Genomic DNA, 27,135 nt, shown 5'->3' on the forward strand with positions numbered 1-27,135 from the left:
AACGGTAATCAACAAAGAAAGGAAAGATACGACAGAGAGTTTTGGAGAAGAACGTTAGCGATAGAACAAACGATAGCGATAATAACGATAGCAATGAGGAAGAAGGAAAGGCAAAGTAACTGAAAGCAAAGTCTAGAACAACGATAGTAAGGAAAGAATGTGATGTCTTCTGCTGGGTTAAGTGTAGAGTGAACGGAGGTGATCCTTCTTCAAGTTGACTGGTCGTTTGTTTTCCACCATAATTAGGTCGTCCCTCATGTGGCAAACATCTTTGACGATTACGCCACGCCTTTTCCAGGATTGCCGGTAAATAACAAGTGATATTCTGCTGTTACTTCTTCTTTAGCAACAGCTCGTACGGGTTTCCAGTCGCTGCACCTTACTGTCCATGTTGCCTATCATTCGAAACCCATTGGCGGAAGCACACTCTGAATGTCTCCCGGCCAAGGTTTCCCGACTGGTGAGCAACAGCATAGGTCCTTGCTGACAGACAAACAGAGTCGCTTCCACCGGGTGCCGTCGTGTTGGCAGCCCCCGATGAGAACCGTGGTCCTCGTCAAGAGAAACCCGACATCAAGTCTTGCGGATTATTCTGGATGATGGTAACAACTGCTGGAACGCTAGTAGTTAAGAATCGGTTTGGTGCCTGACCGGGAAATCGCGAGACGAGAGGCTGCGAAGTCCATCTTTCGCGTGGAACTGTTCATAGTCTCTACGGCATCCGGGAAAACGGGCGGCTGGCTTCTTTTGGAGAAGGTCATTCGGCTGTCGAGAGGATTTTAGCGTATTCCGGTAGGTCGGCAGTCGAGGTGGCACGATAGGTTCGGGTAAACTATAATACTAGGCCTAGTGTTTCTGAAGCACACGTGGAATAGCCATATCAGATAAGGTAGATAGGTAGATAAAGTAATTGGGAGCAGAAGATGGTAGGCATTGGTACCTGTTGATTTCGCGGTGGTCGGAATCGTTGTCGTCCTGGCACCTTGTTTGCTTGCGTCGAAGCGAGAAATTACAGAATTTACAAATAAAGAATTAGTTATTAGTAGGTATTGTCTATTTTGTATCGAGTTTGCTTGGAGCATCAAACCAGGGACGCGTTTTACAAGAGTTTCCTTCAGTTTTGGGCCCTTGTGACGAACGGTTCTGAAACACCACGTTACGAAACTTACGCAAAATTTCAGTTCCTTTGACAATAGGGCTGATCGGTTTGATCAACTTTTGAAACGGTCCCAGTGGCAATCAGGTGATGTTGCGAAACGCCGTTGCGTCGATGTGTGGTAGAACCCATACTAATATATCATTTTAAATAGAGGTTTGTCCTAATATTGCTTTGGCTCATATGGTAGGTTGGAATCAAGAGACAAGAAGACAAGCGTTGCGGTAACAATGACATTTTGTCTTCATGAACTTTCCACGCCGATGTTTTCGCATAAATTATCTTGATATTCCTGGTTTAAAAATGTATAATTTTTCACTCAGTGTATATAATATAAACGTTCTGAATATGAAAATTAAATATACATATTTTTATGAAAATAATGAATACTAACATTCGCATCTGTTACATTGTAAACTGTGTCAATAATATTTGTAGTTGGTCCTTTTTTCTCAAGATCATTTCCAATTCTAGTTATCTATGGTGCTTCGTTTTACAATCTTTCTTATCACTGTTGGACATTGCTGTTGTTATGGGTGGTGTATATAAGAAGCAAAAGGATTAGTAACAATCCGATTTTCTTGGTCGATTCCTCACGTCGGGTGTTAGTGGTGAACTGACCTCTCGCGCTTCGGTCTTCAATTCGATCGTTTCGATTGCTTGTGGCGCCCTCTGCATGCGAAATATATTTATCGCGCGTTTATCACATTTTGATAGTGTGTGTACACGAGTTTATTCTTCCGGTATATTCTTCAAGGTAACCCCGAGCTTTGGATGCGAGTACTTGAGTGACACGGGCTTCTTTTCGTTCTGTCTTCTAGAACCACCTGTTGCATCTTTCGTTTAATCTTTGCACTGCACCTTCGGGTTTTTTTTTTTATCTGATCCAAACAAGTATTCAGTATTCCCCCCCCCCCCCCCCCCCCTCCCCCCCCCCAGGGGCGTGCCTCCGTGTAACAGACAGCTGTTCAAGAACGCATAATATCAACAGTGCCCGTAACATACACAAATCACGACAACAACTGTAACGGACAGCTGATCGAGACCACCATCAACATCGACAGTGACCTACGTAAACCCAAAATAATAAACAAAGACGACGGACGCTGACCAACGCATACCAGGACGATGACGTTTTTCGTACTATCGCAGAAACGGCTACTTCAAGTACGGATCGCAATCATAAAAACACGCGTAAAACATAGTTAGATTGAAAGATATTGTTCAATCTATAATATGAATGGGACGAATCCTGTTTGGATACTAGTATTTTTGAATATAACGCGATTGGAGACCAGTGGTGCTGTGGATACGGCCCTATCAGGCCTCAAAGATTGAATTGATGTATTTAAATGTACAATCAAAACTGAAATTGCCAGACGTGGAAAAATAACGACGAAGTTTCATTTTCAGGCTGATTGTGGAAAACGAAAAATTGTCCTTGAAGTATATGCATATTTGTGAGACACCAGCTTCGTTTTTCAGTTTTGAGCTTTCGACAGTAAACTGCTCAGAGATAATCAATTATGGTGGCGTGTAAGTTACGAATTGTTAACGATAAGACATTTTTTTCCTTTTGATGTATTTTGCCCGATATTACACCATACCTTAGTTGATGTACAACCGAACATGATTTAATATACGTATTATCTTAACCCGTGTGTCATCATATCTCCACAAATCCTACATATTTGCAGGCAAGAAAATGATAAGTAACGCATGAATTATAAGGAAAAATTTTATTTCAGAAATATTTGGTTGCAATATAAAAATGACAAACATCTGAAACAGCCTTTTTGATTAAATTCAACAGGCCTTGAGCAAATAATACAAACAATTTTACGTCATAAGTACATATAGCAAATAGAATAATTGAATTTCCATTTAGAATAAAAACATTTATATATCTGTATGCATATACCATAAGGATTCTGCGAAGCGAGTCTTTTGAGCTATTCATTGGCTCTGTGCGTTAAGCTAAGCGTTCTAGATTGCCCTACCATTGATACAGAACCCACTCTAATCAATGCGAATGGTGTATGTATACCAATTGTAAGTGCTGTATAAAACACATTATACTCAGTATGGAGTTTCACCTGAAATCTTACATACGAAACATTAGCTGTAGATATTGTATGCATAAACTTATGATCAACTAATAGGTAATGCGGTAAACCGTTCACGCCGCATAGTATTCATATGAATGGCGCCAAGATTTGAATACAATTGCGAGTCACTTGAACTTCCATGTTCAAAATTTCTTTCGTCATCCGATTCTTCTGACAAGTTCACCAAAACCTGTAAAAAAAATTTAAAAATTTCTTTCTAGAAAAATGACGTAGATGTTAGTGTCAACTGTATTATCCTCCAAGATCATACAAACTTATTTATACAAATAAACAGCCTGGTCTTACGGAGAGCTTGAAGCTTCGCGGTGGATAACCCCAGATAACACACCTACTGCCTAAAAGATATTTCTAAGACACCCTACAATTCCATCCAGAAAGATGTGTTCCAGTTTCTCATAAGCGACAGCTCTCAATAAGTGATGCCTGAACGATGTCGGAAAGATGATAAGTGCTACATTTCCTGACATCTTTTAGTTGTGAACAAATAGACATTTTGAAGAAATCATTCACTATTTTGGGAGGTCTCTGAGATGTCATTTTTACGATATTTTAACCTTTAGAGGGCTGGTATTTTCCCTTCGAAATTCAATACGTTTTAGAGGTATGATTTATGTATATATATAAATAGTTAACACATCCAGTGCAGTTTTCGAGATACCGGCTGGCTTCAAAAGGAACCGTCCGGCCCTCTAAAGGTTAATAGCATGTTGCTATACAAGTGCACGAAGTATGTGATTCTTACATGAGTGTAGTTAATCGGCCGAGCGAAGCAAGAGTGACAAAAAACGAGTGCAAGGGTCACATGCACGCGTATCGTATTCTATGTTTTGTAGCACCTGTAACTGGAAGTTCAACCCCACGTACCCAAAAGGGCGGGTGAGGCGGCCGATTCCCCGACATTTGCCAAGCCGTTAGGCTGTCATAAAACTATTAGATGATGTCGAAAACTGTTAGGTAATGTTCATTATCTAATGTTTATTGATGAATAAATATCAGCTAACCGTTTTCGATGTATGGAGGAATCGAGCGCGCCGCGCGTACTTTGCGCGAGGTCGAACTTCTCACGCATGTGTTACAAAAAGACAATTATCTCTTGTTACAAGAATTTCCAAACACAGATCGCTAGAATGTAATATTATGGCTTAGGTTTGTATGTATACCATAGCATTACTTGGTATCGATGTAGGCCAGGAAATTTGCGCAAAACGAAAATAGCTAATTCTCAATTGAAAGAAGTTACAGATGGAATCACATGAATTAACAAAGGTGACGTATACAGCAATGAAATATGACAGTGTGCGGAACACCGTTTAGTGTTCATTTATAATGAACTGTTCAACGGAAAAGACACTTCGCAATCACACTTGTTAATTTTCTCGTTCGTAGATTAGAATGAAACAAATTGAAACATATTGTCTACGAATGACGTGCTCAGACCGCTTCCCTAGGCTTCTACGTGTGCATACTGCGATTTACTAGCCCATTTCTAGATGAATATCTATTTGACGATGAGAAAGGTTATCAAAAAAAACCGGTCTTACAAGGAACGTATCCCAGGTCGATATCTCCGATTTGATTTCTTTTGTAATATGTTATAGTAGACTAAAAACTAAATGACACGTATTTTTTCTACCAGCCATTAAGCTTTAAGGGACTGAAACCTCCCTCCAAAGTAAGGCATGCCAAAGGGTAACTCGCCAGTTTCACTCGCAACATGATACAGTAGGCTCTAGATAAATGGCCATCCCCCACCTCAGCTCACCCATCTCCCACTGCGCTGCCTGTCACCCCCCACCGCGCACGGCTCGCGCTTTCGACGCCAGCAGTGGGAGCGATTAGCAACTAGTCGTTTCGGAGAATTTTCCTCTCCTTGGGCCCCCCGGCAGGGCCATATATCTAGCGTCCACTGCATAGAGAGATTTACTCAGGGTAGCTTCTTTGTTAGAAGTTTTTAAGACATCTTTCAGATACATACTTCATGTCTCAAAATAGTTTCACGGAGACAGCATTATAACGCTTTTCTGCTTTGCCTAAAAGAAATTTTCTTCAGGGGGGACTTCCGTGAAATTTTAATTATCGTTTGAAAATTGCCGTATTAGAAAATCCTTCCATCAATTTATCGATCATGGTAGTAAAGACTTCGAAAAAAATTTCAGCTTAAAAGACATAAAACAATACATAGTCTGGGTCAACACTATAGTTTGTATGTCGTTCCTGTTCTCACGCACAAAGCAGATAGGCCGAGGAAAAGGAGCTTGATAGGGGGTTCGAGACGAGGAGGGCATTTAATCACCATTGGGGTAATAAAATGGTTCCCGACTCTTGTAAACATCTTTCCCTCTCTTCAATGAGTTGACATCCACCATTGACTTCGTCTTCAAAAACGGAATGACGAACACCCAAGTAAAGTAGATTGTGACCCTCTTATTTAAGCTTGGTGTGACTGGTATCATACGTTATATAGGTTATATGACTGGTATCATACGAATATTACGAGAAATATCACTTCATCCTACGTATGATGGATTTGATCTGACAAGGTTTTCGTAAAATCTGACATTTTCAGAAAATTAGTAGACTGTTCTTATGATTTTCATCCCAATGGTATTCGAAGAAATTCATTGCACCCGTTATCGTTAAGCTTTACATTTTTTAGACCTACCAAAAGTGGACGTACATACGATTATTAAATAGCAGTTACCTGATCTAGTGAACTCTGAGTAAGCGTATAGTCCGCATCATTCAATTCACGTGCCAAATCTTTGACCTTTGCGAAGACTGTGCTCAGCTTCATGTCATGATTACGTGGTACCAAAAATCGAGCAGCGAGAGCCTGTCTGGAAGCAATACTAGTTCCTGGAAGGTGCGTGGCTATCGCTTTCAATAGATCTGTTAAACAAGTGGGGCTTTTGAACCGCAAGGACACGATGTAGCCTTCTCCATACCTATAAATTATAGATAAAATGATTCAATTGCATAATTTTGTCAGGATCTATAAAGATCACAATTCGTACATCGGAATTAGAGCAGAGTCTCAGATTTCGTCAAGTTGTCTTTACTACAGATTTACGACAGATTTGCTTGATGTTTTCATGTCTTCATTGATCTAATGGTAACGATTATTACCTGATTCTTCAATAATAATAGTAATTATAATCATAACAAAACATGCCATATCCTTTTGAGTACGTCCCCATAAGCAATTAGTTTGTGTGGGCAAGGGAGGAATGCGTTAGCAACTGTCACTATACGTCGGAAGTCATCCTAAAATGTTAAGGGGGCAAGAAAAATTGCAAAAAACCTTGCCCAGATTTAGTCGGACTGAATTCAAACCTCAGCTCGCTGATCCGGCATTTAAACTACATGACCAGTCTTACAATTTTTGCCTGTTACTACTCAGGTTCTCCTCGACGCGCCGGGCATTTGAACCCAAGTCACCCCGTTCTATTTAGTCTCACTCCATAGCGTGACGCTAATACAATCGGTAATATTAATACCATTCGAATTAGACAAATACAAATTATTTTTTTATCAAGGTACCACTCAGAATTGACTTAGGAAATCTGCTCGTCTTGAAACAGTTTTATCATAGCCATAACTGTTATTACTGAGCCCATGAGAGCATACGTTATAAAAAAAAATTGATTCATGAATAACGAATCTTTTAATTAGGAAGCTCAATTCTTACTTGTGTTTAAGGTATTGCGGCGATCCAATACATTTTAGGCCTGCTTTGGCCAAAACGCCGACGCGGGTGCAAAGATCTTCACATTCAGCTACGCTATGAGACGTTATTAGCACACTACCTTGATTTTTGAGGATAGACTTCACTGCCCTAGCAACCAGATATTTTGCTGCTGGATCCATGCCACTATAGTGAACGTGAAATAACCATTACAGAAAAGCAGTAAAAATAACTTTCATACATTTTGATAATAAAATTAGAGAGCTGAAATCAACAATAGTGGACAATGCTGAATGAAGAAGGATAGGAATATAAAAAAAAAACGGTTACCTAGTTGCCTCATCCATTAGAACGACTTGTGTCGGTGCCATAGTGCTAATGGCCGCACATAGTTTTCTCTTATTTCCACCACTAAGGTTCGCTACTCTTTGGTGAGCATATTTGATAAGATCGAAACGCTTCATAGAGAGTTCAACGGCCTGATAAAAATTAAGAGGCGGAGTTAATAGAAATTGATGCGAAATCCCACTTACCAAAGTTTCTTACAGCTTTAAGAACCATTTGACTCTTACCCTCGGAACATTTCTGAGGCCACAGATTTCACCGTGGATAGTCAAAGATTGATGTGGCGTAAGGAAGGGGTCCAGAGCGTTGCTCTGAGGACAGTATCCCAAGTCTCCAGAGCACAGTGGACCAGACCCAACCTCTTTGTCATTTATAACAACCTCACCAGCCGTAGGTATAATCTCTGTCGTCAACATCTTGAAGGTTGTACTTTTTCCAGCTCCGTTAACGCCAAAAAGACCGAAGCACTCTCCTGCCTGGATTCCAAAGCTGAGATCCTGGACGGCAACATTCTTTCCAGCAACACTTTTGTACTCCTTACGAAGATTAATTGTCTTCAATACGTCATTACAGAGTCCTTTTTCGACTCTGATCCGCTCCCTGGCTACATCTTCGTCCTCTTCACTGTTTCGATACACGACTTTTTGCTTAAAAATATCTGGTAGCGTGCGACATTCAACAACCAAGTTAATCGCGAAGAGAATCGCTCCTACCGCGAACAGATAAAGGCAGTGCGGACCTAGAAGTTCCCAGCTCAGTGGCGACTTGTAGGTATTCATGTGAAATCTTTCCAAAAGACTAGCCGTAATGTCGTTTTTTGACATTTGTACAAGACCATCTCCAAGAGCGTACTGGGGAAAAATTAGTAGTAGTTGATGAAGGAAGTTTCTAAAGTCTTCAGCGGTTTTAGTTTTTCCAAGAATGTCGATTATTAGAATCGTTGCCAGCGATGAGACTCCGATAAAAGTGTTCAGGCAGAAAAGAACCATGTTTGAGAGACTGGCATCATCGAAAATTTTTTCCGCCAAATGCGTGAATGGAATCACTGCCCACCTACAAAAATCATAACATGTACATTGATATAATCTATTTGAGAAACATTCAAACACTTCTATCTCCCCAATATTCTTTGAAACTTACGCGTAAAGAAACAAAATAACACAAACTGATAAAAGGTTATCTCTGGCTACGTAAGCAGGAAGTCCAAATATCTCGAAGACTATCACCGCTAGGAGAATTGATACTGCAAACACCTGTAACAAATTAAGTCTTCTATTTGATGTATTTCCAAATTTCCATTTGATGGTATTATGAAACAGTGATAAATTTTTCAACAGTATTTCAATATTTAAACAAATATCGAATAAACAACAGGTGAGTTGTTACTCTCTTTTAATACACTATTAATCAAGTTGACTTTTTTCAGGTACAATTTCAACAGGTGCCCAATTTCGCAGGCTCTGGTATAGTTTATCATCATGTATGCATGCGTCACAACAACTGCAACTCATTGGCAACTGCGTTGAATTCGGTATTAATTTTGAAATAATTGCGTCGATCCAATAATGATGCGATGACCCATATTGGCAAGGAGTTTGATTAGCGCCTATAACTAATACTTACCGTCAGTCAGTAAAGACCGTTATATTTTGTTTATGCTCCAAGACGAATAGCCAGTATCTTATGATTCAGAAAAACAAGTGTGAAAAATAATGGACAGAAGAAATGACGCAATGTAAATATATTTTTTCAGAGTTTCGGAAGAAAGTTGTCCTTGTCCTGTTAATATGTCAGAAAATACTTTGGCCGATGCGAATAAATAGATTTGGGCATTCCGAGGTCATTTTCCACAAGGACTACGGTCTCTTAAAAACGTATATCTCTCCAAGAACAAAGAAAAAAATGATGTACCAGAATGTCCCAAATCAGCGCAGTGGTCCAATAAGTTAATGGTCGAACTCCGGCTAGGTAGAAAATTCGTTTTTCTTCAGAGAGTCTTTCCCGAACTAGTTCCTTTGCACCCTGAGCACCAACGAGGCTAAAAGCCACTAGCAATACAAGGGCCACACCGACATCAGCCACGTGTTGAAGTCTGCAAAAAATTTTAACTTATTAAGAAAACTGGATCTATCATCAAGATTAATCATTTAGATCTACATATTCGTGGGAGTTATTTAGTGATTTAATGACAAACGAAATCAACTCAAATTTATAGGAAAATATTACAACCCAAACGTCGTTTGCTTCGCAGATTTGACTTTTTTTTAATTGTTTTTTCACTTTTCACAACAGAGGTTACGAAGAAATTTTATTATACCAAAATAAAAGGAGATAGAGTGTAATACAGTGATGAGTTTTACGAAAACGAAAAAATTATTTCCAATGCAAAATAACGGCCACTCTAAATGTATACTCTCAGTTCATCACTACGAAAAATCTTTCACTTCGGGTACTCAATATTGTGTATAACCCCCTATTTTTTTGATAGTGGCCTTTGACTATGCGCTATTGTCCTTCAAAATATATACGCTGCATCTTACTCACAAGCTGGTACGGTTAAGTTGATCTCTGGATAACTTGATCGGATGATTTATTGTTGTCAGATGACCTGACGCTCCATTTGCTTTAAAGATTGCCTCGTTGAGAGCGTTGATGTAAGCCGGCAATGAATGGTGTCCCTTATTGTTGTACCAAACCACGAATAACCCTGTCTTATTCTCCGGCTCCATGTGCGATAAGGACCATCCGCCATACCTGAAGGAAATCAACATCAGAAATATTATTGATTGCCTGAAATTTTGAGAATAGATGAAAGTACATTATGAAACATTTCAATGACGTTGGCCCTTTTTGGATTCATATTTTCGAAAATTTCGAAATAATTTATATTAATAACTATGAGAACAATTTCTATGATATGCACGTAGCAATAGGTATGCCTGAATCAAGCATAATGTGACTGGTTTACTGCAGCTTTTGCGCTTGAAATGAAATTTGAATATAGTACCAGTTGCACTTAAAGAATTATAGCTAATTCAGGAATAAATCCACATTTTGCCGATCGTATATTTTCCAATAAATTATTATGATTTGTTCATAAAAATTATATCATTATAATTAGAATGTGATTCACAGTTCATGTAATTTTTTTCATAAAATTATCTGATCCTTACAAGGGCAGGCTATAACTGTAGGGAAATTAGTGTTACGCTTGATGTACGGATGCTGTTTGAGAGATGTATCAAGATAAATCTTAGACTTAGAAGGCTGTCCATAAACTACATAGCTCTACTTTGGAAATTTTTGAATCCCCTTCCTCCGTGCCATCTATCACGGATATTTTTCAGATCCCCCTTCCCCCCTCCCTCTCCTTAACCTTTCTATGATATTGACAGAATTTGACGAAATAAGACGTTTCGTTTCTATTGAGGCTATAAATAAATGTCCCATCTGCATCCCAGCATTTCTTTCGTTGTTACATACAACGTAATGCGTGAAGTCAAACGTGTTTTCTTTTTCCTAGTCGTATCTTCAACTTATATTACGAAAAAACTCTTACGATGACATCAAAGACGATTTCATCAGCTACACATTGACTATGATTATGAACGTACGTAAGCAACTCTTCAGTAATATTTGTAACACTTGAATTATCAGAGCCTAAAATTTCTATAAAGCATTTTCCTACCTTCTCTCAATATATTGCTGCTGCGTTGATACGATCCAGTCAAGTGTTGGACGACCCGGAAAAGTTTCGATTAAACCTTCATATGGAGGTGGAAGTCCGTAACAAACTTGATCACCGTCGAGGCATTTGCAGGTTTGCGTGTCCTGTTGTAAGTGTTATTAAGATTGATAGGTAGTTTTATAAGAGATGAGTTGAAGCTCGGAACGCATGCTGTTACATTTTAAATTGAATATTATACATACAAAATTATTTCTGTTCGTATGTATGTATGTATGTATATATCTAACATAAATGAAAATATTCATACATTCGGTGAAGTTTGCCAAGCTCCTGCATAGTCGTCCCCAAAACGGTTGTGCAGTTGCAGCGAAATGCTTCCATGGAATTTATCGCTGGTATTATCAATGCTGAAATTTCGGTTTCATAAAAAAATATGTACAATAGATGGGCGATCATGCGATCAGGGCGGGCTCAAAGTATTTTGCAAACCTGTAAAAACGTAATGGATGAGCGTTGTATAGTTCAGGGGTCAAAGATAGAGGTGGTTGATTGTCGGAAGGCGGTCGGATCAAAGAAAAGCCCATTGCGACTGCGACGAATAAGGTTGGCAAAACTAGTGCCGCAAGAAGTGCACACCAATCACGTGAAAAATGCCACCATCTCTTTTTCAACAGAGCTTTACCTTGTCGAATCACGGATTGCGGCATCTTGGGTTCATGATCAATCAAGTCAACGTCGTCAGGAGGATTAGCAAGTCCTGCAGCAGTCAAACAATAAAGTTTTAGTGTACTTTTTCGTAAAAAACACCAACAGACTAGAATTTTGTACTTCCGAGTAAGTTGAAAACGTAGCCCGAGTATTATTTTTCTGGAAGGAACTATCCACTAGATATCGGCCGCTAAATGTTGAAACAAATTACGAACGTAATCCTGTAATGAATATCTACTCTTGTACGGTTCTAGTATATTGTAGTCTACCACTACAGATCTAACGGCGTGCAGGAATCAAGTCTCCAATATCTCAAGTGATACGACCTTAGATCAACAAGGCAATTCAAGTATATCATGGAAATTTGAAAATAGCAATTTCGTAGTAGCTACTTTACGTTTAACATGTGTTCTGAGAAGATATAAGAGTAGAATTCATTTGGAAAGTATACTATTTACTACAATCACTTAAAATTCAAAGTTCAAAGTTGATCAATGATTCTCTTACCAATGCTGCTAATACTATTCAAGCTTTCCAAACTTGTGGGCTTTGGGTACATCTGCCCGCTGTCCGCATGGGTGCACATATCCAGAAAAATTCTTTCAAGTGTATCACACTCTACATTAAAGTGAGAGAACCCCGCTATGTGTTGATTATCTTCAAGAATTTTCATAACTTCCACCATACTGAAATATATTCACAAATTGTATCAGCAAACGAGGGTACGTAATAACTTTGTTATTGGATAGGTTGTACGATATTCATGTTACTTACTCATTGGCGATTCCGTTTGCTCTTTGGAAGGGTATAATTATATTTACTTCTGAATTACTCACACCTTTGAGCAATGTATTGGGAACTACTTCTTCTAGAACGGTCATCAAGGTTTCCAAAGGTTCTGATACCATTTGCGAATCATCTCTTCTCTCCTTTATAGTTCTAGTCCGAGAGTCTTGCAACGGAAAACATACGGTAATTTTATAACCATGTCCATAACTCGATTTCAATGACAACGGTGAACCACTGCAGAGAATTTTTCCTTTGTGCATTATGACTACGGTATCGCTCAGCATGTCAGCTTCGTCCATGTGATGAGTAGACAGCAAAACGGTTCTTCCAATACGGTGTTTGTCGATTAAACGCCAGATTCTCCGACGAGCTGCTGGATCCACTCCAGCACCGGGTTCATCAAGAATAACCAATGTCGGTGAACCGAGAAACGCTAAACAAACACATAGGCGACGCTGTGTGCCTCCGGAAAGTCTGTAAACGAGCTCGTCCTCTTGCCCATTCAATTCCATCGAAGTCAACATCCTATCAAGATACAGATAGATAAGTCAATCGAAACAATATACGCTAAGTATTTTGAAGCGGTTCCACATAATATACGCACGTATCAATGTCTCTATCCATATCATATCCGATTTCATTATTCTTTAATCTTGCGTAAAATATCATGTGCTCACGAGCGGTAAGACATCCAATAAGAACATTGTTCTGGGGACAAACTCCTATGTTAGGTTTATTAGAGCTGCTATTGGGCAGCCAGATCTGTCCACTGGTTGGTGCTTCCATGCCAGTGAGCATTTTACTAAAAATTCAAAGCGCATAAATATGTTATTTAAGCTTCATAGCCTAACAGATATTCAATACTTCTAAGCAGACCCACATCACAGTAGTTTTCCCAGCGCCATTTCTTCCGAGAAGAGTCGTCACTTCTCCCTCCATTAATTTTATGGAAAAATCGTCCACTGCAACACATTCTCCACTTTCCGTTTGGTAAACCTTTCGCACCTCATCGAAACGAACTCCGGTTTGCTTCTCGTCGTTTTCATGTAAGCTGCTGGTGTCACCTCCAACATCTGCCATGTCACGATAAAAAAGTACAAATTATGGATGAACAAGAATTGTAATTGAAGTACTTGTGATGCATTTTCATGCATGGATTACACATTCTTTTCAATACAAACTTCACACCGTAATTGTAGAAGGTTAGCCAGATTATGTTAGTATGTAAGCAAAATTGACCTCGACGACATCGTGACGGTACAGTAAAGGTATAAACATGAAACATTTAAAATAAAAATTTCTGAATATGTATGAATTGTATGAGACGTAAATTAGTAGACATATAATGAATCATGGTAAAAGCGTGAAGCTGCAGTCACAAAAAATAAAAATTTCTTTCTTTGTGACGAATCACCGTAATCAATGTGACACAAAACTCAAGTGAAATGAAGGCGAGAAGCCATGCAGCGTGCCGCGTGCATTACAGAATGATACCTTCATGTGTGCTTGCGGATAGTTCAACAGCATCGTTAGTGAAATACACCTGGTTCTCGAAGGCGAGGTAGCTGGGTCGCCCATAGAACGAACGGGTGTCAGCCCACCATAAGCTAATGGATCTCAATCCATAAAACCCTCTACCTGAAATATTCGATATTGGTTCATTCGAAATATCTGCCTTCTGAAGCATTAAAATAGCAGACATGATTGAAGCGACTGATATATATTACACTCAATGTGAGTTCCTTCTTTGCTATCGTACTAACAGGTTGAAATTATCGAAGACCAGTCCTCATTCGCATCTCCCAAAATAGCGCTTTTGGTAATTTTTTGCTTGTTTTAACGCTCAGCTGTGAATTAGACGACCGAACAGCAGCGTAATGTGAGGTGCTGTGTTGCAAGATTTTATTGTTAGTTGGACGCTTGTTAAATATCACGACAAGGCAATAAGGCGGCAATTGAATTGTCGGTTTATATCGAACCCTCTTATCTTGAATGAACGAGTGAAAATATTTGATATTGATGGTGACAAGTATTTGCGGCTACTTTCCAGATATTCGTAAAATTTAGGTACGTGGAAGAAGTCGTGATGATTTTCAATTAAATCTGTATTCTGAATTTGTGATTAGTACCTCCTTAATATACGAACAAGGCCACAGACGTACCTCAGATAGTTGTAAACGATTTATATGTAAAAGAAACCAAATATGTATTTTATGCAATAGAAAATTCCAAAATCTACAAAAAAAACGCATTTTTTGAATAACCCCAAACCATTTTTTCTTGAATCAAGTCAACCAAATTTAATGAAATATTACCTTGTTAAGTTAAACTCACGTGAATTATTGAATCACAAAAATAGAAGATAGTGCACAAATATTTTAACTGTACAAATAATTTGAAATAATTTCTCATATGATTATATTAAAAACGCTCGTTTTACTATCCCCTTTTTAATTACAAGGCTAACTATCCAACTCGTTATGCCATTCACCAAAAGACCAACCACATGAGAAAGCATGTCATAATCATCCATAGACCAAGGGTGATTATTCAAAACAATAGAATATAGGTAGATTACATGTATGATATATTTACAGAAATAGAAATCCAATATTGGATACTTTCGAGTATGAGTGCATGGGACGTAAGCTCCTGATACTTGACTAAATATACATTATATATTATACGCTTATAGGCATCCCCGATTTTTGTTTGCAACATACAATGCTCAAAATCATGCGCGTTGTACTCCCAGTGTAATTGGCGAGAGTAGGTCTTTTATAGGGCATATTTCAATTTAAGTGGTCTTAGGTATGGCCGGAAGTCGGCGCAACTATTGAGTAAGTAAATAATTAAGAAAGAGACAGCGAAGTTTCATTGCTGATGAGACCGTCTTCCATAAGCTGTGACCATTTCTGATCAAACAGCGTCACCAGGCCTTGCAAATATTATACTGCCATAAAATTTGGGCAGTATCCTAGCGCCACCTACAATTATAGCATATTAATACGTGATCACTAATACGGGCGCGGCTGACTACACTTATCATACCAATAGGCATATTCTGCCCTTTTTATTTTATGTGTCAGAAAGAGACGGAGACTCAATTATTATCGATCCAATAATCAAGATTCGTGGCTGCAAAGTCCATGCTACGAATATCCACCCGAACGAACTCAATAGTGACGTCATCATACACGATTGCAGTCAAATCATTGAATATTTCATATTGAGATTCACATGGTTAGAAATCCAAAATTTAATAAGGTATTTGAGGCTTCCGCGGTTGGAATCTGATTAAGACTTGGCTTCCGGGATGGGACCAGTATTAAGAACGGTTTTTTGCCAACGTTTCGTGAACATTGTAGTTCACTTCTTCAGAGCAAAGGGCAACATGATACTAGTTGCTCTCTTGGGGAGGTGTCGCTACATATATCGACTGGATCCATCAAGGTGTGACGTTGCCGTTCGGGTGAAGTTGACTGGATGTTTCCGTAACTGGTGGCTCTTTTTCTTTGGCTGTCACGTGCACTTTCAAGAGACTCACTCCTCAAAGCGAAGTCTTTCCCCCCTTGGCATTTTGTTTGAGGTAACGAATTTTCCTCCGGGATATGACTTCTTTCTCTCTTTTGACCATTCTCGCTGCTCGCTATCGAATGGCTGCGTCTGTGATAATATGACGAACCTCTTAGTGCTTCACTTGGTGAGCAGGATCTCCTTTGTCAGATGACTGTTTGCTTAGCGTACTGAGACTAACTGTTCTGAATGCTCGTCTTCAAAGTAGAACTTCCTTTTTTCTCTTCACCTTTCTTCTAAGGCGTCATAGTTTTTTTGAAATTCATTTTTTTCTTCACGTTGGACGTGGGACGCAGGTACTTGCGATATGGACCACATAGAGAAATGTAATAGTAATTGTAGAACGCACATTTTACAATTTTGTAGTAAGATACTGTGTCAAGAGCTCACCGCCACTAACAGTGTTATATTTTCTGTAGATGACGAGACGGTGAAATAAAATCTGACTTTCCAAGCAGGTTTTAGAAAAAATGTTCGGACACGCGGATTTCAACTATAAACAACTTATTAGCATTGAAATCATATCATTTCACAGTCTATTGTTCACTGCATATAAAGTAGAATAATATGATTACTTCGCCATTGATAACCATATGGTATTTCTCGTTGAAATTAAATGCTTTTAATCTTGCATTTCTAGATTATTGGACGTGTTTAATTCAGATTCAACTTGATTTGTATCACTTGTACTTCTTGAACCTTTATTGTATACGTTTTTCAGGTAATTGAGATCTGGTTTGTTGCTGTTTACTATATTTTGTAGATGCATAATTATTACGGACACGAAAATGCAGTTCTTCGTATTATATTTTACCGTTTTCGTGTTTCCCGTAGAATAAGATGCATCATAATTTCACCGTACGAAAATATTCGTGTAATTGGGGTAGATGGTGGCAGACAAGTATTGTACTTTAACGGGTTTGAATTACAGAAGACTGCATTTTGTATGACTCTTGCTGGATTCCGTTACAGTCGAAGCTGTTGAAAGTGTATTGCACTGCAATAACAGTTTATTTGCAGATCATTATTGAAAACGCCCTCATCTCTGTGGCATAAGGCTACGTGCAGATATGATTGGTCTTTATGTCCAAAATGGTCTAGATATTTGTCAAATCACTACTTTATGATAGCAAAAGAATTTGTTGGTTGCAAAATATAAATTCTTTTTGTGGAAAAAATTAAATGAGGATGTAGCATTTTTAAACTATTTATGACCACTCAATTTTGAAAAAAGTGCTATAATATTTAAGACGGAGCGTTTTATAAATGGATAAATGTATAAATTCATCCATTTCAAATGAAAAATAGAAAATAAATATTCAAGTCTATTTGAGATTTGAAATTCGAAATGGCATTTTGCTCTTTATATTCCTATTTTAAATAAAACCATTTCAAATATTACGCATCGTTGTCGAATGAGAACTAATACATGTCTCTATGCGATAGAAGACTCCCGCGGTTTAATGTTTTTAGATAAGAAAACCAAACAAATATCGCAATTTATTGTCAGTGTAAACTAAGATTCCCACCTGAATTCGTGTATTTGGTGACAAGGTAGCCAATCAACGCATACAAACAACCGTCAAAGGCGATTGTCAGCAATACTAACCCCAGAGACATAGAATCTCCAGGGCTCGTTTCTTTCCAGACAGCATCCCAAGTTAAACCAATACCCTGCACTTCCAATCTAACCGCAAAAAGACATCCGTAACAGAAACTCGTGGACATGCTCAAACACTGAAAAATTCGAAATGTTAATAAGTACGGCACAGATTGCATCCTCATTTTGTGTCTCTTCGAAATAGTGAACATACCAATAGTAATTTGAGAGTAAGTTTCACACTAGCCTCCATGGCAATCACGATAATGTAAGGCATGTACGTCAGCAAGAACATTACTACTGTAGTAACAGCTGCCAAACTGGCTGAGCTGAACATTGTTGAGATCATGTAACTGTAACAAGTAAAAGTATCCGTTTTATCTACAATACACTTATGTATGTAAATATCTATACATATATTCATAATCAGTTCTGTTTATATTCACAGCATTATTACTGTGGAATGACTTTGATGCAGTAACTCACCAGAAAGTTACAGATGCGAAGACATAATCAAGGAGTAGAAATAGTACCAAAACAGGATCGGAATGTGGTAAAATTTTACCGGTAATTAATATTATATGAATGCATATCGCTACTATGCTAAGTTCAATCATCGATGTTATGAACCATGCAAAGGTATTACGCCATGGCTTCAAACCCATTACGCTCATGACCTGAAAATAATAAAAAAATATTTTACACGTAATGATAATAATAATAATTATTACAATTAAACCAGCTACATCCTTTCGGGTACATCCCCATAAGCGATTAGCTTGTGCGGGATGAGGAAGAGATGGGTTAGTGACCACCATTATGCATCTGCAGCAGTCTGAATATATTCAACAGAAGCCTTCATTCGTACAGGGGACAAGTAGTTGGAGTATTTTTTTTGCTTATTATTCTTTTGAGAAAATTACCATCGCGTTTTGTGACTCTCGCTCCCATACGATGTGCCTTACAGCTGCCCCTACGCACACCATCAATGCAAAGAAGAAACAAACCTGGAGTCCTTGAGATTCGTACAACGATGATTGGAACCTAATGGTTTAGTGAAAACCGTTACAGACAAACCTTTTTTATTTCTCGAATATGTTATACCAATTTTTACCAGAATACCATCACCGTGGTAAAGTGCAAGACTTACTTTTTTCGATATTTGTGAAACTGCGTTTCAACTTAAGCTAGGTAACGTTTCATGCAAGCAATAGATGCCGCACGATGTGTAAAGGCAAAACTCACGTGAAGAACTTCCAGCATGGATACGGCATCTGCTGAGAGACTGTTTGCCATTCTAGTTTAGTCTGTGTTTTGGCTTTTATGAGTGCACGATCGATCGAGTCTTGCAATTGGATGAAACCTCTTAGGTAGCGCAAATTTTCGATAAAACTGCTGTCCGGTCCTGGAGTCCAAAATTGATTCTTCAACCTCGAAGTTGAGGGTACAGAGTCAACATCCATACGAATTTTGTAAGTTATGTTTTCCGGCAGTTCTTCCACATAAGATCGCTTTATTCTTACGGGACTTTCATCCATAAAAACCACACCGGCCAGAAAGTCATTGGTTTTGATGAGTCTACCAGCTTCTTCTTCCAACTCCTTTTCGCTCGCAAACCCGATCACACGATCGGTCAAAACGCAGTCCATTAGTCTGTTCAGCATTTGTACAATTTCTACTAATTTATGTGAATTCTTCATCCTCCAAGCTAACTTTCCAAGGTCAAAGTTCGCTAAATCAGTAGCAAGAGAAGGACCACTGAGCGATTTTACCGCTATTTTCATCAAATCTGATGCCAGGATCTGGTTTAAATCTGTCAAATCGTCTCCCAATTCTGTCAGATTGGCGAGAGCGCTCATACTCTTTGCAAAACTATCAATCAAGATACCAAAATTTTCAATGTAGAAAAAAGTCGAATTAACTTCCTTCATAACACTGTCGATAATCTTCGTTTGCGGCGTGTACAATATACGTCCACGTAACAAAGGCTTTACGTACGACCATACAATTTTTCCAGCACCTATTCTTGATATTTCCTTATAAGTATCCCTACAGAAATCATCTGCAATGAAAGGTTTTCGATTACTGTCAGAATTCCGTATCAAATTTTTTGTCACATCCCTAAACGGGATTTTATTGAGATAACAACTTACTTGGAAGTGAAGTTAATTCGTCCTCATTGAATTCTTGCCCATTTTCGCGGATATTAGATATCACTTTGTAAAATCTACCAGTGTCCTCGACAACTGGTTGACCACACAACATTTCACCAGTATCGGACAGAAACTTTCCAACTAATGTGAAAAAAAGTGTTAGGAATTAATTGTGACCATAGATACATATTACACATATATATATACATGTGCGTAAATTTTTGTTTCTTACAACTTATTTTTTCGCTAGGTGAAAAAGATTCTGTTTCATTAGCAACCAAATAGTCGGCTGAAAATTGGTCAGACATGTTAGTGACAGCATCCTTCAGAAGCGGTACCAACTTGGCGGCGAACCCCAAGTTATTTATGATTTCAACCCCTTCTTTTTCATTCAAATTTGCGTTCGATAAAATATTTTTTACACTGGCACTCATAACCTAGAAATTCAGTACACGAAAATCATTAAATCATTAATGCAACCATGCCAACAATCTGAACATCTGTATCACATTCAACTCACATCTTTGAAAAGGGTCCCAAATTTCAGCTTTTTGATTAAACTAATAGTTATAGATTGGATCTGTTCACTGCTGAGTTGACATAAAGAGGCGCTGATTTCTTCTATCATGGTCTCATCGCCCTTGAACTCTATTATTTCTCCAAGTTTTTCCGGTGAACAAATTGTGTCCGTCAAGCTAACGGCTTGACGTTCCTTCGAGTATACAGACAGCATGTTTACTTTTCCTCCGCTCAATGCCTTAGTCACATCACCGGGTAATGCCAAGGTTTTTGTTAGGTATGATCGCAGATTGGGCCAGTTGGGGAACATTTCTTTGATAGCATCTGAACAGCAGAAAACGAAATGTCACTCAGAATGGTAATTATATATTCAGGTGTGAGACAAAGTAACAGCATTCAGATTTTTAAATCTCAAAGATACGCCTACATTTTGTATTGAGTAGTCCGAGATTTTTGAATATTTCCATGGATTCCAGCATGCTCAACACAGTACGCAAGTCATCTTTTACTATCGGATCGGAAATGAATGGTTCCGTGTGGTCCAGAAGTTCGTTGAAACTATTGACGAGAAAAAAAAAAAAAAATGATGAAACAAGCAAGTGAAAATAAGTTACTCCATAATATTTTGACGCACCCATCAAAAAATTTATCGATTGTTTCTTCTCTCAGCAATTGAATGACTTCTTCAAGTGAGTCGGAAGCTTGCGACAAATCTTTGCTGAAATCCATTCCACTGGCAACATCCAACAGATGCCCGGCTTCGGCAGCAATCATTTCCAAGTTTTTCAGTATATCCTTAAGCCAATATAATTGCGTTGTAGCTTCATATCGCCATATAGTTATTTTTGCGTGTATTTTTCCTGAATCTAAACTTTTGGCTAGTTGTTGAGAAACATCGCTAGTGGATGGAATGTCGAAAGAAGTATTTGAGTATTGTAGAAAATATTTTGCTTGTTTGGAAACAAGAATTTCGTACAACTTTGTTTCGTTATGAACAATATCTGTCGTCAGCTGAAAAATTAAATACACGATTCATTAGAACGTATACCTTGACAATAAGTCAAGCGATATATAGGATAGTATTATTATAATTATTACCATATTCACATTGATTAAAGCACCGTGTAGTAATTCGTCCACTTCGTTAACATGTGATTCTAGTACAGTATCAACTACTGGTAACCAGATTAGCGTGGTGTTTTCCGCCATTTTTCCTAATTCTGATAATTTCTTATGAGTATAAGCAGTATCCAAAAGGTATACATTCTCATATATTAAAGTCAACAATATACGGAACACGTTGACATATCTGCAAAATGATCGTTCAACTGTTAGAGAAAGCTCTTTAAACGAAGCACGAGTGTTTTTAGAATCACTTATGTGACAATGACATATGATAATGTTTCGAACAAAAGAACTTACGTTGTTGGTTTTGAGACACGGGAACCGTCAAATTTGTGGTTAACGCAAGAATACATCACCGAATTATTCACCTTGGAAAATCTGAACGCTATTTCTGCTAAGTAGTGTAACGTATTGTTCAACTCCGCCGAAAAAGCTGGGACTGAACTAGTCTCCGTAACATCATCAAGTCTGATACCCTGAATTTTAAGTACGATATTTATAATGTACACTGTATTACTAAAGACATGTATAACGTGCATGGGGATTCAGAAGAAAAGTAGAATACACCAATACGGAACATCCATCTCTATTGAACATGCCTAGGACATTCATGATAGATATGCAATACCTCTATTAGACATCAATTCCAACCAAAATGACGTACACTGGAGCTCTATAAGAGGTCCAAACGTCTGCATGCTCTACATCTTATAGCAGAATTTGAATAAGGGTTCACATGGATCATTATCGGAGATATCATCGATTTTGTAGAAAAGAAATTAATTTATACAATTGACGTTACTTTTATATCATCAACTCTTGTGTACGTATTATAAAAATACTACAAATTATCATGTGCACATTTTCTTCTGCCCCAGACAAAAAGTCCGAGGTTAGGCACTCGAGGACGGACACTTGGTGGTGGATAATGGACAAAATTGTGAATAGACATAAGGGCTGAATTCATTTTTGTGGCGAGAGAGAAAAGCGGCCATATGCGGCCTGGTCATTTGTCTGAATTACTTCAATTTATATGTGTGAATATTCATAGACATCCAATAGGTATTCATCACCGGCTTTGATCAAACCATCGATATTGTGTATTTGTCTAGATGTCTATTAGAGATCCACCGTGGATATGGGTCTTTTACGGAGCTGTAGGTAAGTCCTGTATGAAATTCTAATCGACGGAGTGTTCCGCGTGGGCATTATTTTCCTCTCTTTTTATGCACTTTATACATATATAGTGAAAATCGCAATTTTTGGATTCATCTTTATTTCAAATGTTTTGAATTAATCGCAGTTTTAAAATAAGTGTCCAGAAACCGCAGAAGGATGTTAGTTTTAACCAGACATTTCATTCGATTTGCACGTATATTTTTCAGCCATGCGTAACAAAATATTGACTTTTCATATAATTAGTGTGTGTGTGAATTGGTTTACCTTGTTTAATATCCCCTTGGTTTGGATTTGGTTTACCTTGTTCAATATTCCTTTCCAGTTTAGTTTGTCAAACAAAATGACACGCATTTTCGCGAAATCCAATTCCTCGGCCAAGCAAATAAGTGTTGCATAAGTTTCGTGTTGCGATAATTGTGTATTCAAAGTATGTAACAAATTTGTTGCGCTACCACACCAAGAACAACGGCTGAAACGTATAGTGTATATGGTAGTTAAACGGCACGAGGCTTACATCAAACTTGCAATTCATACCGATACGAAACGTCACAAGAACTCACCCAGTGGGACCTAGTTCAATTTCTAACATGCTTTCAAGGAACGCTGATATTTGACGGGCAGTCATGTTAACCAAGCTTTGTGGGTCCTGGAATAGTGCAAGAGTAGCAAGCGTCGAAACATTATGGAAAAAAACATTTTTCATATTAAATGCGATGACTTATTCATTTCTAATGTTGACGATACATTCAACTTCATTGGATTGGATGATATTACTTTTATTATTATAATAGGAATATTCTCAATCACAAGTGCTATCTATCGGAAAGTTTGAAAATTAGGTGCTGATATTTTTTGCCAAACCTTATCCTGATTCAGCAATTGTATGGGAAAGTTCAATCAATTGAAAGAAAATTTTTGAAAACGTAAACTGATGAAGAGATATATCAGTTTGACTATATCGTGCAACTTGGAAATAAAATTCAACTGAGAACATTTGAAATTTCATTACCATCGATTCATATTCAGTCAAAAAATCCTTAAAGTTCCCAGCCATAAATGATGTCCAGTAGGCCGGTAACCTAAAATCTTTAAATCCTTCAGCCATTGTTTTAATAATCAGTGATTGCAGTTGTTTTATATGGTTCAGCATAAGGGTCTCAGATCTTGCGAAGGTCAGGTTTGATTCGTTGCGATTGAAGAATAAAGAAGTTGGGATGCTCTGAAATTTGATCAATAAAAATATTAAAAATAGTCGACTGTTTTATATTGTTCTACTAGCTTCTTAGCAGTAAAATATAACAGAACATCTGATTTCAAGCGACAAGCTGCTGCCCCCTCCGCTTGCCCAAAAAAATTTGGACTATTACTCTTTTTATGTACTTCTTTTCAATTCGGTATGAATCTTACAGATATTACGTGAAATCTGTTCCTCAGGGATGTGGAACAGTTGGGAAAATTTGAAGGTGCACATCCCATAATTTGCACATAAATTAACACTGACTGTTTGGAAGATGTTGTTTTACCATTTTGTAACGTCCCAACCATTACTCGAAACGGTTTTGGCATTGAATATAATACACGTAATTCCAGTTAAAAATGGATTTCCCTAAAAATAAAAACCTCATGATCTGTATAAATAGGTAATAAGGGACCATTCAACAAACGCCTTCTCTTTGGAACTGAGGGGTTTTGGGTAGCGTGATTTTCTTTAGATTGTTCGCAACCCAGGGCTGAATTTTTTCGAGTTGGATCTAATAATGTGACATTTGATATTATACTATTGGGCAAGTTTCGTCAGACTTTTTCATTTAATATTTTAGTTATTGAGAGAAAACTAATTTAGATATATTTTTTCTTTTTTTATCTAAAATAAAGTTGAAACAGATACAACAGGTTGAAAACAAGCACAGTATAACATCATCCATGCTAGAATACATATGGGGCATTCCACGCTAACTCGACCAGGGTTTGATCCTCGATCTCTTAGATTTGGTCCACGATTTTTTAAATTGGAGTTTCAATTCTAAGAAGCTCATTTTTTCCAAGGTTTAAATTGTTATAAAACAGTTCATTTGAAGATTACGTGCGAGGACGTGTCATATAATATTGCATGATTCATCTTACTAAACCTTGATTGAAAGAGTAAATGTTTAGAAATGTTTTATATCTGGCTTCTCAAAAAAATGTTATATCCACGTTATATTCTAGATTTTGTTTTAAAGTATTTCGAACAGCTTGTCTGGGATGGTTCTGTTTTATTTCATAGCAAACGTAATTATCATTGCAAAATTGAGTGTCTCAATAACTTACAGCATCAATCGGAATAATGTCCCTTGCATCATAGTTACGAAGTTGCTGACATAAATGAGAAAAGCTACCAAGAAGTCCCTTTCTCCGCATATACTTTGGCTCTATCAAGTACTTGTTGACTTCACAAAATTTTACTTTCCCCATCACCAGTGCGGTAACATCGGAAGTTTGTATTTCCTTATTGAAGAATGTGTGCACGACCGATAACATCAAGTTAGGCATATCCTCAGCCATCGACAATGTCACTTTCATTACAGGTTTACTCTCGTAAACAGCACGTAACTTTGACCATATATCTCCTCCGAATAATAAATCAAATGACAGGCTTAAACTCTGAATTATGTAGTCAAAGCCATTTAGATTTTGAGCAATTTGATGAATTTTGTAATCATCCGAAATAGAGTCGTGCCTATCATTACTGAGTTTTTCAATGTTCATCTTGTCGAAATAATAATGCAACCAAGATCGTTCCGTGTCTTGGATTATCGACCAGGTATCATTGTCAAGGCCCTTCCATATCGTAATATTAAATATATTCGATTTGAAAGTAAGATCTGGCTGCGATTTCGATAAATTTGAAAAAGCTTCGACCGCATCGGCTAAATATTCCGAGAGTGATAATTCTCTTTGTACTTTAGAACGGGGACCATACATTAAATCCTGAAAGAAATATTTATGTGATTATGTATTTTCCTGTTACTATCCAAGTTTCAAAGTAAAACGGCAATACAAATATATTACATATAATTCTTGGCTTGTTGCACTTCTCAGCAGTTGGTGCGGGTCAAACGAACACACTCTTTTCAAAAAATTAATTTTCTCAGTATTATTCCAGAATCCTGTACCAAAGTGTCGATCGCACATGTTATGTTGTAGATCACGAATCAACATTGGGTGAGCAAGCGTTGGGTCGAACCTAGCAATAGTTGCAACAAGTGAGATCGATTCTGAGGGATGTGCTTCAAGAATTTTCAACAACTGGCGAACATCGCCATCTTCCACCAAATCCCAAAGGTAGAATTTACCACTTGGCACTTTCTTAATTCCGATCTTCTGGAGTGATGCCGCAACGTGTCTCAATAGTTCGGCAAAAAACTCTACAGCAACATGAAGGGTTTCCTCAGAGTCAACATATCTAATCTGGACAAAGATATTTATATTAGTGATAAAGTTATGCGAGTAGAAACCCAAATTAATCAACACTATATATGAGAATAGTGTATTGTGTTACAAGTACGAAAAGTTTGCGATTTCCGATGAGTGTGAAGATTGTAATCATAAGAGTCAGACATCGCCCATTCACGCATGCGACACACGCTATTTTTCCCAATATCTGTGAAGGAAAGTTCGATTGAAGAAACAACTCAAGTACCACTGACAGTCCGAAAAATTGGCGTTAGGTAATTTATATTCAATGACAGAATCTATGAAATTGATTTAGTCGGGATTGCGCATGCGCCAAAAAGCCCTAGTGTGCACTACACTATAAATCGAGCACTGCAGGTATAGGCATGCGCCAAAGTCGTGGTAGCACACTTTTTGGAAATGGCGCACCTTAAGCACGCTCCACAGGCTTCAAAAATCGAACTTTCCGAGGAGGTGTTGGAACAACATACTTTTTTCAACTCACCTGCTGGGGAGTACGATGTGCTTTTAGGTCATGCGTTAATTTTTTACCAACGGCATCCCAGTACTCTGACGTAAACGGTGACTTGATCTTCAACCCATTAGTTACGGCATTTTTCACGGCTCTACCAAATTCATACATTCTGAGGATGGTCCTTCCAGCGTAGAGTGGGTAGTCCTTTACTGGCATTGTGCGGACTATTGCGTCGTTCACAAGAAGATCGGTAAATGCATTGAAGTTTATTGGATCCAAATCACAAGTGCCATTTTTCAGTCTGGTATAGTCCTCCGGAGAAATCTCTTGCCTAAACTCGGCAAACCAATGAAACACATCTGCACAAGTTGGACCACCATATGGATTTTTTGAAATTGACGAAATTTTCTTCATTATGGATGAACTAGAAAGACCGGTGATAAAGGTCGCTGTGAGATCCGGGAGATGTGAGTATGCAATTTTAATGGGACTCTTATCGGTGAATCCAAGTATAGAGAAAGCATCTGTCTGTGGTCCTAAAAAATATTATTGACACATTATATCACGGGTTTT

The 27,135-nt window shown here is 38.0% G+C and overlaps 1 protein-coding gene across 3 annotated transcripts in view; it reads right to left on the bottom strand.

The window, feature by feature from the left end:
* Positions 1-2,880: 2,880 nt before the first annotated feature.
* The window catches only part of LOC124179937, a 55,684-nt gene continuing 31,429 nt past the window's right edge, over positions 2,881-27,135 (bottom strand). The window contains exons 17-51 of one of the 3 annotated variants that reach the window (XR_006870177.1): positions 26,593-27,098; positions 25,704-26,102; positions 24,963-25,622; positions 23,662-23,871; positions 23,213-23,298; positions 22,917-23,121; positions 21,771-21,949; positions 21,447-21,657; positions 20,983-21,359; positions 20,776-20,906; positions 20,350-20,672; positions 20,062-20,266; positions 19,830-19,970; positions 18,922-19,738; positions 18,600-18,720; positions 18,163-18,353; positions 17,891-18,029; positions 17,606-17,813; positions 13,995-14,138; positions 13,381-13,573; positions 13,105-13,302; positions 12,486-13,025; positions 12,219-12,397; positions 11,493-11,760; positions 11,311-11,410; positions 11,004-11,146; positions 9,860-10,069; positions 9,227-9,407; positions 8,456-8,568; positions 7,543-8,368; positions 7,301-7,449; positions 6,974-7,156; positions 5,987-6,230; positions 5,579-5,728; positions 3,317-3,454 (exon numbers count right to left, since the gene is read on the bottom strand). Coding sequence is in view for 2 of the 3 variants with exons in the window: in XM_046564821.1 (XP_046420777.1) it covers positions 3,308-3,454; positions 5,987-6,230; positions 6,974-7,156; positions 7,301-7,449; positions 7,543-8,368; positions 8,456-8,568; positions 9,227-9,407; positions 9,860-10,069; positions 11,004-11,146; positions 11,311-11,410; positions 11,493-11,760; positions 12,219-12,397; positions 12,486-13,025; positions 13,105-13,302; positions 13,381-13,573; positions 13,995-14,138; positions 17,606-17,813; positions 17,891-18,029; positions 18,163-18,353; positions 18,600-18,720; positions 18,922-19,738; positions 19,830-19,970; positions 20,062-20,266; positions 20,350-20,672; positions 20,776-20,906; positions 20,983-21,359; positions 21,447-21,657; positions 21,771-21,949; positions 22,917-23,121; positions 23,213-23,298; positions 23,662-23,871; positions 24,963-25,622; positions 25,704-26,102; positions 26,593-27,098 (8,927 nt within the window). In the remaining variant the exon portion in view is untranslated. Of the gene's footprint in view, positions 3,455-5,578; positions 5,729-5,986; positions 6,231-6,973; positions 7,157-7,300; positions 7,450-7,542; positions 8,369-8,455; positions 8,569-9,226; positions 9,408-9,859; positions 10,070-11,003; positions 11,147-11,310; positions 11,411-11,492; positions 11,761-12,218; positions 12,398-12,485; positions 13,026-13,104; positions 13,303-13,380; positions 13,574-13,994; positions 14,139-17,605; positions 17,814-17,890; positions 18,030-18,162; positions 18,354-18,599; positions 18,721-18,921; positions 19,739-19,829; positions 19,971-20,061; positions 20,267-20,349; positions 20,673-20,775; positions 20,907-20,982; positions 21,360-21,446; positions 21,658-21,770; positions 21,950-22,916; positions 23,122-23,212; positions 23,299-23,661; positions 23,872-24,962; positions 25,623-25,703; positions 26,103-26,592; positions 27,099-27,135 lie in introns of all 3 variants that reach the window. The other 2 variants (XM_046564821.1, XM_046564831.1) reach the window with 2 other exon arrangements.

This window comes from Neodiprion fabricii, chromosome 1, assembly GCF_021155785.1.
Source record: "Neodiprion fabricii isolate iyNeoFabr1 chromosome 1, iyNeoFabr1.1, whole genome shotgun sequence".
In the NCBI taxonomy this organism is placed as follows: domain Eukaryota; kingdom Metazoa; phylum Arthropoda; class Insecta; order Hymenoptera; family Diprionidae; genus Neodiprion; species Neodiprion fabricii.